The sequence below is a fragment of the Medicago truncatula genome, chromosome 3, assembly GCF_003473485.1.
Source record: "Medicago truncatula cultivar Jemalong A17 chromosome 3, MtrunA17r5.0-ANR, whole genome shotgun sequence".
Classification (NCBI taxonomy): domain Eukaryota; kingdom Viridiplantae; phylum Streptophyta; class Magnoliopsida; order Fabales; family Fabaceae; genus Medicago; species Medicago truncatula.
Window position 1 is genome coordinate 54,259,803 of NC_053044.1, and position 12,549 is coordinate 54,272,351.

At 32.4% G+C, this 12,549-nt stretch overlaps 3 protein-coding genes across 3 annotated transcripts; 1 reads left to right on the top strand and 2 right to left on the bottom strand.

Moving 5' to 3' along the window:
- Positions 1-3,658: 3,658 nt before the first annotated feature.
- LOC112420449 (FBD-associated F-box protein At4g10400) lies at positions 3,659-8,568 on the bottom strand. The gene is made up of 6 exons (XM_024779919.2): positions 7,458-8,568; positions 7,207-7,362; positions 6,056-7,127; positions 5,531-5,857; positions 5,365-5,440; positions 3,659-5,023 (listed from the first exon to the last, which is right to left on the bottom strand). The coding sequence occupies exons 1-3, from the start codon at positions 8,448-8,450 to the stop codon at positions 6,843-6,845; spliced, it is 1,434 nt and encodes a 477-aa protein (XP_024635687.1). The 5' UTR covers positions 8,451-8,568; the 3' UTR covers positions 3,659-5,023; positions 5,365-5,440; positions 5,531-5,857; positions 6,056-6,842.
- Positions 3,914-4,473, top strand: LOC25490071 (calmodulin-like protein 7). The gene has a single exon (XM_013606504.3). It carries the CDS (start codon positions 3,914-3,916, stop codon positions 4,451-4,453), a length of 540 nt encoding a protein of 179 aa, XP_013461958.1. The 3' UTR covers positions 4,454-4,473.
- On the bottom strand, positions 4,916-6,237 carry LOC25490078 (bZIP transcription factor RISBZ4). Its single transcript, XM_039832116.1, has 5 exons — positions 6,181-6,237; positions 5,816-5,857; positions 5,670-5,761; positions 5,365-5,440; positions 4,916-5,065 (listed from the first exon to the last, which is right to left on the bottom strand). The coding sequence occupies exons 1-5, from the start codon at positions 6,235-6,237 to the stop codon at positions 4,916-4,918; spliced, it is 417 nt and encodes a 138-aa protein (XP_039688050.1).
- Positions 8,569-12,549: the final 3,981 nt, after the last annotated feature.

Below are 12,549 nucleotides of genomic sequence, written 5' to 3' on the forward strand. Positions count from 1 at the left end.
CTTGTATAGATTATGTGATTATGGGGCTTAATACTTTCTGCAGCAATTCGTGTAAGGGATGTTTTGATGATTTACAAAAGCAACTTTTTGAGAATGTTACCATTGATGATGCATCAGCATCATCTCTCATCATCAGATATGATACAAAAAAGTCAAAAATCAATCAACAATGTGATTACGAACTGTTCAAGGAGGCAGCAGAAACGTTATGTTATGGCTTTGGTCCGGGAATTGAAAGCATGGTGGAACAAATGGTTTACAACAAAAAGGGTGAACACGGAGGGTTTTACACGTGTATAATTCAAAAGGAAGGAAAATGTGCCAGTGTTGCTGTTTTTAGGGCACATGCAAGAAATGGGTTTGTGGAAATCCCCATTGTGGCTACCATGGAATCCTTTAGATCGCAGGGTTTGTGTAAAAGATTGATTCACTCGATTGAGAACTGTGTAAAACGATTAGGTATTCACCATCTTATTTTGCCTTCACTACGCACAAGGTTGGCTATGTGGGAGCATTTTGGGTTCTAGCCAATACAAGATGATGATCTGAATTTTCTTCTCCAAGGTAACAACCTTGACATCATAGAGAATTTTGATAGAAACACATTGTGTCTCAAAACACTGAGCAGTGAATATGATGATGACGTTTAGGATTCAGTTTACAGTTTTTGTTAAAAAGGGTAGAAATGATAATGCTACTGATATTGCTCTAGTTGTCTAGGCTTTGGATATTGTGCTAGTTTCCTGTTATTTCACTCTCTATTTTCCTGTTATCCTTTTTGTGGTAGTTATAGATGTTGTTGTTGTTATTTGTTTTGCATCTTTTAGTAAGGCTTGTGAAAATACAAGTGCCATGTTTTAATGTTACTACTCAAACTCAAAAGCATGAACATAATTTTCTCATTAAAGCTATTAATTTGTTGTGGAAATAAAATGGATTCGGTTATAAGCATGTGTGGCCGATTAAATTTCACATTTCTTTTGGATTTTTTGTGAAAGTTAAATCTAAAGCCAAAGCAAAAATATTGTATTGTATGAGTTTTTTGTTGTAATTCTGATTTTAATCGATGCGTTTTTGTTAAATCTAAAGCCAAATACAAGTGCTTGTTTCTAAGTAATTTGAGTGTTAGTGTTTGAATTTTCATAGAAATTCTCATTTATCTACCAAATATGATGTTTTGAATTTTCATAGAAATTCTCATTTATCTACTAAATATCATGTATTTTTTAATAGATTTGTTTCATAAAAATCAAAACTTTTTCTGGGTGTTGTGGATGTTAAATCTTATATATGCATTCATATGAATTGGATATCTAGCTATAACATTTTTTTGTTTTTACACAATGGGTTAGATCAACCTTTCAAAAGAAAAGTATATTTGAAACACTGTTTTTTTTTTTTTTTGAGAGGGGATATTTGAAACACTGTTGAAGAACATTTCTCTCTTCAGAACATCTACTATTTGTAAAAAAAAAAGCTTTGATTTTATTTATATTTAAAAAAACTTGACTTTTGCTTGATTTTTCCATTCATGCGCAGTAAAGTATTTTCATTGGATTTGCAAAGAACATGCAAGAAGCATTCCATGCGATTAATATTTTTTTTCCAATCTTAAATGAAGATGTTCACAAATGTTGACTCATCATTTTTTTTTTTTTGGAACATTAAGGTATCAATCTCACAAGATGTCACATGATTTATTATAAGTATTTGCTTGGACATGATCTGTGTCAATGTTCAAGTTCTCAATCTCATAAGATATTATGCTTGGCAATGTGCTTGTTGTTCTTACTGGCATGTGTACCATTAATCTCATATTCACGTCTTAAAATTTGCATCTAGTGTAGACATCGCAACAAACTTTCATTCCTTAGACATTGGTAAAACTCAATATTGAGGAGAAGGTTCTCATTTTGAAATGGGCAAATATAACTTATGAAATACAATTAGAGTTCAAAAAATTCTTTGTACATGTCATCGATGCATTTCTACAATATGACTAAGGTGTTTTTATAGAAGAACTAAATCATCGATGTATTGTACGGTATTTCATAAAACAAAAAATTGAATTGAGTTTTTTTTGTTTTTGTTTTGAGGAATTGAATTGAGTTATAGAGTAGGTTTATTGCTTTGTACGGTGAAAATGAGACAAAATTTAATTAGGCTAATTTTAATTAAATATATGGAAATATATTGACATTTAATTTTACTCAACTCCTACTATAATCAGATTTTTTTTTTTTTTGGTTAACCAATAAATTATTATTGATTTAGAAGTTATTTGTTGAGATTATCCTCATTTCACATAAGATCTACTTCTAGTGTAATCCAAATATTTAACGGTGTTTTTGTATTAAAAAAATAAAATATTAGCAATTTACAACAATTCGACACTTAATTTAATTTCAGCTAACATTTGTCTCCTTTATTTTTTGGTTTTTCAATTTAATCATTTATGTTATAAAATGTCAATATTGTTATCCTTTTATATTAAAAAAATAAATCAAAAACTCAAAAATTTGCTTATTTTGAAAATTAAATTATCACTATATTAATTATTAATGTTGATATTTTGAAAGTTATCACATGTTTTCAAAATTTGATTACACTAATTTTCTTATATTTTTTTTTGAATTATACTATGAATATATAAAAATTTGCTTCCGCATATATAAACACAAAAAATCCACAACGAACACAATACAAATATTTAATGGTGTTTTGCATATAAAATAAAATAAAAAATTTTAGAAACACTACAATAATGTTTATATTTAATTTTGAAAATAGTCATTAGTTTTCAAAATTTTATCATATTAGTAAATAAAAATTCGGCTAAATTGCATTTTTGGTCTCTTAACTGTTAAGGTAGTATCGCTTTGGTCCCTTAATTAAAATTCGATTTATTTTGGTCCCTTTACTTCTATGTGTTACACATTTTCGTCCTTTTTGTTAGTTTTAATTCAAAAACGTTAGATTTTCTTCATTTTCTTCTGAAATTTTTCTAGGACTCTTGTTGTTAAAGGTTGATGGAGATGATATAAAGATGAAAAAGATGAGAAAATGAAGAAAACTTAACATTTTTGAATTAAAACTAACGGAAATGACCAAAATGTGTAACAGAGATAAGTTAAGGGACCAAAATAAATCGAATTTTAATTAAGCGACGAAAGCGATGCTACGTAAATAGTTAAGGGACCAAAAATGCAATTAAGCCTAAAAATTAGCATTTGTAAATAAAAGAAACTAAAACCCGCAATGTGTTGTAAAAATTTAACAGATTTTTGCATATAAAAATGATGGAAGGTAGTACCAAGAAAGTCCTATGCTGTCAAGATTCATAGAATAATATCAATTATTTTGATACCAAAGTTAATTACTCCAACGACTGATCAGAACATACATAAGATACAACTTGTAATATGGTGGTGATCAATGAAGACCTTGGTGGACAAATATTACACAGTCCTATCTTTAGTACTAGTGATTAGTGTTCTCAGTAATCTTGTCAGTTTTCCATGCCTTGGATACAATATAGTAAAACCAAAATTCATAATACATCTAATCTAATACTGCATACACTAATGCATGTATTATGCACTTAACACATTCAATTGATGTGCCAGCTGCCTTGGAACTCTATAATGCAAATATAAAATTGCATACAATTATTAACATTTATTAATTGATAATTGCAACAAACAGTGGCACTTGAGTGATTTACAATTGAAACCAAGGGCATAATACAAATGATCCAACTATAAAAGAAGTGTCACACTAGTTTGAGCATAGAAACAAAATCTTCCACTGTGCTTTCTATTACTCACTTGTTTTCTTCCAATATTATTTTTGTCAAATAATAAAGTAATATTCAAGAGTTATATCATAGTGTTTTTGGTCTATTAAGGTTCAAATGGGTATAACAGAAGCATTCTCCAAATTTGTAGTTGAATTTTTACAAGCATTCAAAAACTCACCAGGAAACTCAGTGCCTCATCGTGATCACCTTGATCAAAATCATCAACAGAATATGCTCAAGCTCGACAAAAGGATGATTCGAGCTCTCGTTACTGTCTTTGGAATGGAAAGAAATGGAAGAATCAAGAAGGAAAATGCTAGGCAAGTGGTGGAGAAGCTTGGTTTGATCTATGGTTCTGATCACAAAGAAAACAAGGCTTTTCAAGATGATGATGAAGAAGAAGTGGTTGTTGAAGAGGTGCTTGGTGAATTGGAAGATATGTCAAAGAGAAGTGAGTTATTGCTTGAAGCTTTCAAAATATTTGATGAGGATGGTGATGGATATATAGATGCAATGGAGTTGAAGAGAGTGCCTGATTGCTTGGGTTTGGATAAAGGTTGGGATATGAATACAATTGAAAGGATGGTTAAGGTTGTTGTTTTGAGCTTATGTGGAAAAGTTGATTCCGGTGAGTTTGAATTGATGATGGGATAGTACTTTACCAGTCTGTTCATTCCTTGACAAGTTTTTTTTTCATCATCTGATTACAGTCTTGATGCAATATTGCAGACGAATCCCATTTAGTATACATGTCATGCATGTTTATTTTATGTTTCAACTGTCCAGTCCCAAGTAGTACTACTACTACTAAATATAAAATTTGATCAAGTGAAACCCTTAAGGCCAAATAGTTACACAACTCATAGCATTGCTTAGGACTCCAAACCCAACAAGATTTAAATTGTGTTCGCCAACCGTGACTCCATTGTATCAGGCACTATTTCCCTGCTGGACATTGATGGTTGGTGAAACATGTGGCATGCAGCGAATACTAGTAGTCGTGTTGAGTTGTGGCGGTGTGCTCATTTGACATTGATTATGAAGAAACTGATTGTTTAGCGATGTGATGAAAGAGCTTCTAGTGACTATATGCTTGACTAACTTCACCTAACATAACTATAACATAAGCTCTCCGTATACCTTAGCTCTCAAAGCTTCTACATCTGATTTTAGCACTTGGTTATTTGTATCAGCCTCGTGAAATTGTTGACTAGCATCCGTAAACTGTTTGTATAGGGTTGCATTTTCCAGTTTCAGTTTTCCAACCTAAGAAATCAAAATTCAAATGGGAAGAAAATGATCACTACTTATGATGTTTAGCTGTTATACATCTCAAAAGATTATGCATCAATTTAAAAAACAAACAAATTTAACCAACAAAAGAAATGACTAATTTAGTCACTGAAATAGTATGTTTCCTAGAATTTGCTCAAATTTGCACTTGGTAATAACTTTTAAAATAATATTTGAAATTAAAAATCCTGTACGAGAAATTTAGATATCAAATTGTCTAACCCACAATTTCATAAACTAAATTAATAACTTCCAAAACATTGATTAGTTACCTGAGACTCAAGTTCAAACAAATGCGCTTGTTTTCTCCGCCTTGATCTCCTGGCTGACTTGGGATTTGAAACCTTCCTGAAACCATGTCATGAATCATTATATGATTTGAAAACCATATATTATATGAAGTGCTGTATTATAAGTGCTTTAATTTGACAGAAGTACCTTCTAAGATGTTTCATATCAAGTGGATTTGTACTTTGTTAGTGATGTCGTCGACTTTCCTGTGCAAGTAAACAAACACACATGTTCCTTAAGTCATGTCATTATTAACCAGTGACATATATCGTAATCAATAAGTTACTTGATTCCCATTATATACTTAGACAAATGTTTCTGTGGTATGATATGCTCGCCTAATTGGCCAATTGCTTCCATTGATGCATTATCAGGCCTCTATTGAGAACACAAGGCAATCTTAATTTGATTAATGGATAAATCAAGGGCAACCTTAGAGGAAACTGATTCATCAGAACACAAAGCAAGCAATGCCTACAATGGGCACAACCAAGCATTAAGCAAATACAATGAGAATAACAATAACAGTACAGAATTCATATATATTCTTCTAAGCCACCAAGTGCCAATGCAACAACAGTAAATTCTGAATATGATATCCAGCATATTATTAAATATAGGTTTCCGAGTTTCTAGTTAGAATTAAATATGAAGACCAACTTATCACTATACCTTGAACAGAGTAGTGTGAGGGAAAATTTTATATCTGAGATGAATCGGATGCTTTCGTCTTTTAGCGGCTGTAAGCATATCCATTCCACGACAGACTTTTTTTTTGAAGAAATTCCACGACAGACTTGTTCTTTCTCATCTGCTGAAAAAGGTGAAATACGGTCCTCTTGAACTCCAGTCATTGTTTCCCGAGCAACTCTATCAGAGGGAGACGGTCTGCAACTTTTTCTTTTCCTGTAAACATCTTTTGGAGCAGTTTCTTCAATGGCATATTTTGGAACCCATGAAAAACCTCTTTCAACAAGTTACTTAGACTGCTCCTAAGAGACAACCTTGGTGTAGTACCTGATCTTACCTTCTGCTTTGGTTGGGATTTTGAGCCAGATTACAGATATGTGATGTTCCCTAGGAGGCAAGCTGATATGTACAGCAATAGCGTTGGTTGCATATGTCTACAGAAATAACTTTATGCGATACAAATGGTTGTCTTGTAAAAAGGAAAATAACTAATATCTACATAAATACAAAAGCATTCCTTCCGGACAAATTTACATCTTTCTACTTACGCTATCTACCAATAATCTTACATGTGCAACTTTCAACCTATCCCAAACACACCCACAAGCACACTTCGTTTCCAAAAAATCATAACATGATTTTGCATATATTGTAAAAATTAAAGGATAAGTTATTGTACGCAAACAAACAATCTCAAGATCGAGAATGAATAGAGTCTCAGATTTATTGGTGACAAGCTTAAGGCTGCTGCTATTGCACGCAATATCGTTCAAATAAATAAAAGTTGACATGTGGTGGCTGAAATCCTTGGGCACAAAGATGACAACTCCATGAACATTTGGTGCTTTGTATTTGTCTCTACGGATTCTGCACTCTGAATTATCATGGTGCTTAGTACTCTTGAATTCCGGATGATATAGTTAGCAAATTGAAACTCACAATTGATGCGACTATAATTTCGAAGGGAGCATGTTGTAAGATGAGATAAAAGGCATTCTGGAACAATTGTTGGGTCCTCCCAATCTTTGTCTCCGCTATTGGTGACCGTATCAGCCTGTGACAATAATAATAGACATTTGATTTATTTTAAAAATATATAGAAGTAGAAGTGTGAAGAGAGAAAGGGGCAATACCTCACGAATGATAAGAGTTTGAAGCTTGGGGAAATTTGGAAGCAGTTGTTTCATTAGACAGTTCCACTTCAAAGAGGCGAATATGGGCATAAAGTTGAATATAAGCTCAAGGTGGGTTAAGTTGGGAAACATGCCGTGTAAATAAACGGGGACAGTCTGCATCATGAGTTACAAAGACATAAATAAATAATATTGGAGCAGAATGTAACAACTAATTTGGTCATCATATACATGCATATATACATACATACCTCTTGTATGCGGAGAAGATTCACGTTATAAAGCCAATCAAACTCAAGTAAACCATTGGAAATGTTAGCTCTGACCAAATTGGATAGGTTTAGAACCTCTCTACCTGTACGAATCACCATACAACGTCTCGTAACTATTACATCCTTTGCTTCCAACTCCTCTAGAACGGGACAACCAGATAGAAGTGTCGTGATGTACCAATAATATGTGAAACTGACAGATTCTAAGTGAAGGACTTTTAGCAAGGGAAGATCAACGAAAGGAACTTGGTTCAATGTTATCCTCTTCAATTTGAGTTGGGTCAGGGTTTTGGTAGTTAGGATGAAAGAAGGCAGTATGGTTTCGGAGTAACGGCACTTTATAAACTCTCCTCTATCTCTACCAATCACCTTAAAGAAAGTCGTAGTTATTGAATCATTTGCTTCCAACTTCTCTAGAATGGGACAACTAGATAGAAGTTTCATCAAGTACTCAGGACATGTGAAAGTGACAGATTCTAAGTGAAGGACTTTTAGTGAGGGAAGATCAACGAAAGGAACTTCGTTCAATGTTACCCTCTTCAATTTGAGGGATGTCAAGGTTTTGCTAGTTAGAATGAAAGAAGGCAGTGTGGTTTCGTTAAGATGGCAGAGATTTATGCTTAGGTTTTCAACTCCTGAAGTAATTGCAGCATAAACCAAATTGTTGAAATCGTTCTTGTCTATGAAGCTATAGCGACAATTAAGCTGGAACGAGAGGATGGGTAGACTCTTATCCCGCATGCTCATGAAGGAGTAGAAGAATTTACGAAAGGCGAAATGGTCTGTAAAGGAGTGGTCATCGAATCGGAGCATCAGCTGCGAGAGGAAGAGTGGATTCCACCTCTTTGAGAGAATGGTTGTGGCCGCTGCGTCTTTCGTCGGAAGGAATGACAGAATTTCATGAAGAAGTGTGTCCGGCAGATCACTGATTCTGTCTTTCCGTCGAAATGAAATTCGCAGCCGCCGTGACATTGCGGTGGATCGAGAAGCTGAGGGAGGCAAGAGAGAGGAAAAGATCGATCGTGTAATACCAATGATGATGACGTGGAAAAATATATTATTTTCACTTTCACGTTCACTAAACAACAAGCCCGTAGGGATAATATATATATATATTACTTTCACTTCCACGTTTATTAAAGAATCGATGTGGGACAAAAAACAACAAGCCCATAGGAAGTAGTAAAAAAAAACACAGAAGGTATAATTTTGAGCATGTGGCTCGTATAAATTGTGATTGCTCTTTCAACATGACCTTAGTCCATACTTCTCTTAAAGTCTCATATTTGATTATTTTTTGTCAATATTATTAAAATGGTAAGGGTCACTCTTTGAATATTTTTTGAAGGTTTATATTAGATACATTTCGAGATAATAAGTGTTTGCTAATGATAAAAAAAAAAAAAAAAACTTAATTGAACAATTTTCTTAGATAATTCCTAACGATAAAAAAAACTTAATTAAACAATTTTCTTAAATTATCCCTGAACAATTATCAAAGAGAAAATTCTAACTTGAGATTTCATTCCTTGCACTACAGATTGTCAAGGTTTGTTCTATCATCACAGTTATTATAATCTAACTTGAGAATTATAATCTCCTATTGACAGCAAAACTACACAACTGCATGTTCTGCGGCATATTGGGTTGGGGTACTGAATTTGTTACAGGTAAATTTACCTCTAGTGGTATTGTTTTTCTTGATTGAACATTATATCTCATTGTCACTCAACTTTTATGAATTTGTATTTGAATGTATGTTACAAGTTACAAAAATATCGGAAAAAGTTTGAATCATGTTTTATATGTTACATATGCAGATACTAATCGCAGTTGGGGTAACTGCGTACGAGGCAAAGCAACTGCATTGTTCACACAGAGAAGAGTGATAGCTTCTGCTGGTGATCAAGGGAAAGCATTTACAGTTGGCCTGCTAATCATCTATTGTGTCTTTGGTGTACTGGCCGGTATAGTCGGTGGATTGCTGGGACTAGGAGGCGGATTTGTTATGGGTCCGCTTTTTCTAGAGCTAGGGGTCCCTTCTCAATCAAGTGAGAGTTTCAAACTGCAGTATATAAATCGTCATTCTCTTATCCTGATCATCAAACAGTTGGTTAGTATGATTCCTAATTGGATCGGATGTCTTCTTTGCAGGTGCCAAGCGCCACGACCACTTTTGCAATGACATTCTCCTCGTCTATGTCTGTTGTAGAATACTATTTGCTGAAACGATTTCCGATTCCTTATGGTTTGTGCCGCGATAGCTTCTAACTTACTTTCTACTTTTTATAATTTTCAGTTTTGGACAATTGAATTGCTTCTGAGTTATGACCAATGTTTGGTTGAATTAAGTATTTGGAGCTTGGAAATTGTACTTAATTCAACAGGTGGCGGAGCCAAGAAATAAATCTTGGATGGGCCATAAATAGTGATGGAAGTTTTTTGTGGACGGCCAATTTATTTAGCGTATGAAAATATATATATTTTATTGGTATATTTTATCATTGGTTAGTTTGAATAACTATAAACTTGTTATTTGTTGAATATAGTTGAAACTAGTATTTTTAAATTAGAATCGATTATTAACTCAGACAAAGTACAAGATCATTGATCGAACAACTAGGTCGTCGATTGAACTTCATGATTGAATCAGATGACTGCGTAAAAAAAAACTGATGACATATAATAATGTAAAAAAGATCATTACATAAGAAAATATACTTATAATCAAGTACACTAATGAAATATATTTTTATTTAATCAAAAATGTAGTATTTTTGCACCTAAGAAATAGTGTTTATACAATTTAATATTTTTATGATATAATGTTATTTAAGGATCTTTTAACGTTTAAATATTATATGTTATGTGTTTTAAAAAAGAGTTGTTGTTCTCTTTTGTATAAAAATAAGAAAGAAAGAAAGTAAAAAGACAATTGTACCAAAAAATAAGAGCAAAGAAGGAATGATAGAGGGCTCTGTCCTCTCCTGTATGAAAAAAAAAAAAAAAAAAAAAAAAAAAAAAAAAAGAAGAAGGAATGATAGTTTTAAATTAAATAAAGGAGTTGTGTTTTATTATCAAAAATAAGAAAGAAAGAAAGAATTATCTTTTAGACTTCTAACCTGCAGGATGTTTTTTGTAAATTAAAAAAAAAAGAAAAAAAGGAATAGGCAGGAGTACCAAGAACATTACACTTGGCAACCCTCTATCCACTACAACACATTACACTGATGTTATAGAGCTCCACGAAATAATATATATACTTACTAAGAATTATTATATTTGGGGTTGGCCATGGCCCACCCTTAACCCATGGGCAGCTACACCTCTGAATTCAACCAAAATGTGGTTATAGGTGAGCAACATATGAGTTTTACTTCTGGTGGTCTGTTTGTTTTTATTGTGGAAAACCGTCTAACCGCACGTTTGGTTGAATTAAGTATTTTGAGCTTCTTTAAAATCACGTCAATATGTAGTTTTACTTTCTTATCTGTTTGTTTTACCCGTTGAAATACGAGTTTACTTGTACATCCACCAAACCAAATAGTCACTCCATCCAATCGAAAATATTGATAAGGTTGGTGTTTCATATAAATAAAATGATACGTGAAGCTTATTATAACAAGTTTATGTATTGAATGAATTTACAGTCATCCAACTAATCATATAACATTTTTGGTGAGTTAGAAACGTTGGAAGAGTTTGATGGAGGAAGTCTCGGGTTCAATCCATAAGAACTAACATAACTATTAATATTACTAACATTTGCTTATAACAAAAATATAGTGTCATTAATCCTTGACATAAGAGATTCGATCAAGGCTGAATTTGGAGAAAAAAAATTGAAAAATAGTTAAAAATATAAAAATTGAAAAATAGTTAAAAATTATTAAAAATATAAAAATTATAAAATAATTAAAAAAAATGGTGAGGGGTAAAATGGAAAATGAACTCTCATATAATAGTGAGGTGGCACCAACCAACTTAATATATATAGTAATAAGTAGGCTTAATAGATCCATTGGTCCCTTAAATAATTTCAATTTTTCATTTTGGTCCCATAATTAATAAAACACACGTTTTAGTCCCTCATTTTTTCCTCCGTTTGCCAAATAAATCTCAAACTGTTAACTTTAACTCTAAATGTCTATTTTAAAGGAGGACCATTGGATTACGCATGTCTATTTTATCTTACGGTGAATCAACAACATCTAATTAATTTTCTCTTTCTTCATCTTCTTTCCTTTACTTCTTCATCATCATTCATCATCACATTCATCAGCAACATCATCTTCATCAACACAATATCAACAACAACAAAATCAAATCAAACCCAGCCATATCAAATAATTCGTACAACATCAACAAACACAAAATCAAACCAAAATTCATCCATTCTCATCATCATCTCCATCTGTTCTCAAACAACAACAAAAAAAAAAATCCAAAAAAATTTATCTTCTCCATCTTAACTTAAAAAAAAAAAAAAAAAACAAACTTTGTGTGAAGGACAAGAATAGCGCTAATCAAAGCTTCATTGGGTTCATTCAAGAGCAAGTGAAGACATGATTCAGCTTCATCTTATCAGCGATACAAAACAGAACATAAACCCTAATTTTTTTGAAATTGAAATTGAAATTGAAATACAAGAAAGTTTGTGAATCATTCACAACAATTAAAAATATATATATATATATATATATATAGAAGTTTAAAGAACACGAAGACCATATTTGGTTTCATCAATGGCTGCTTTGGCTAATTGTTTTTGGGAATCGCCTCTTCATAAAAAACAAGACCAACATGAAGAACAACAACATACTTTAAACGCGAAGATGAAGAACAAGACCATTCTTTCCTTTTCCGATTCCAGATTCGGTCTCCAATTTCCCGTTATTATTGCTCTTGTTTAGTTGAAGATATTTTTTTTTGTTTTTTTCTTCTTGTTGATGTAGATTGATTTCGAGTAGGAAGAAGAACTTTCTAGATCTGCTTCTCCGTAATACCCAAATCATGTTCTTAGCAATTTTGTTTTTGATGTTTTGAGTTTATGAATTATCCAAAAAGTATT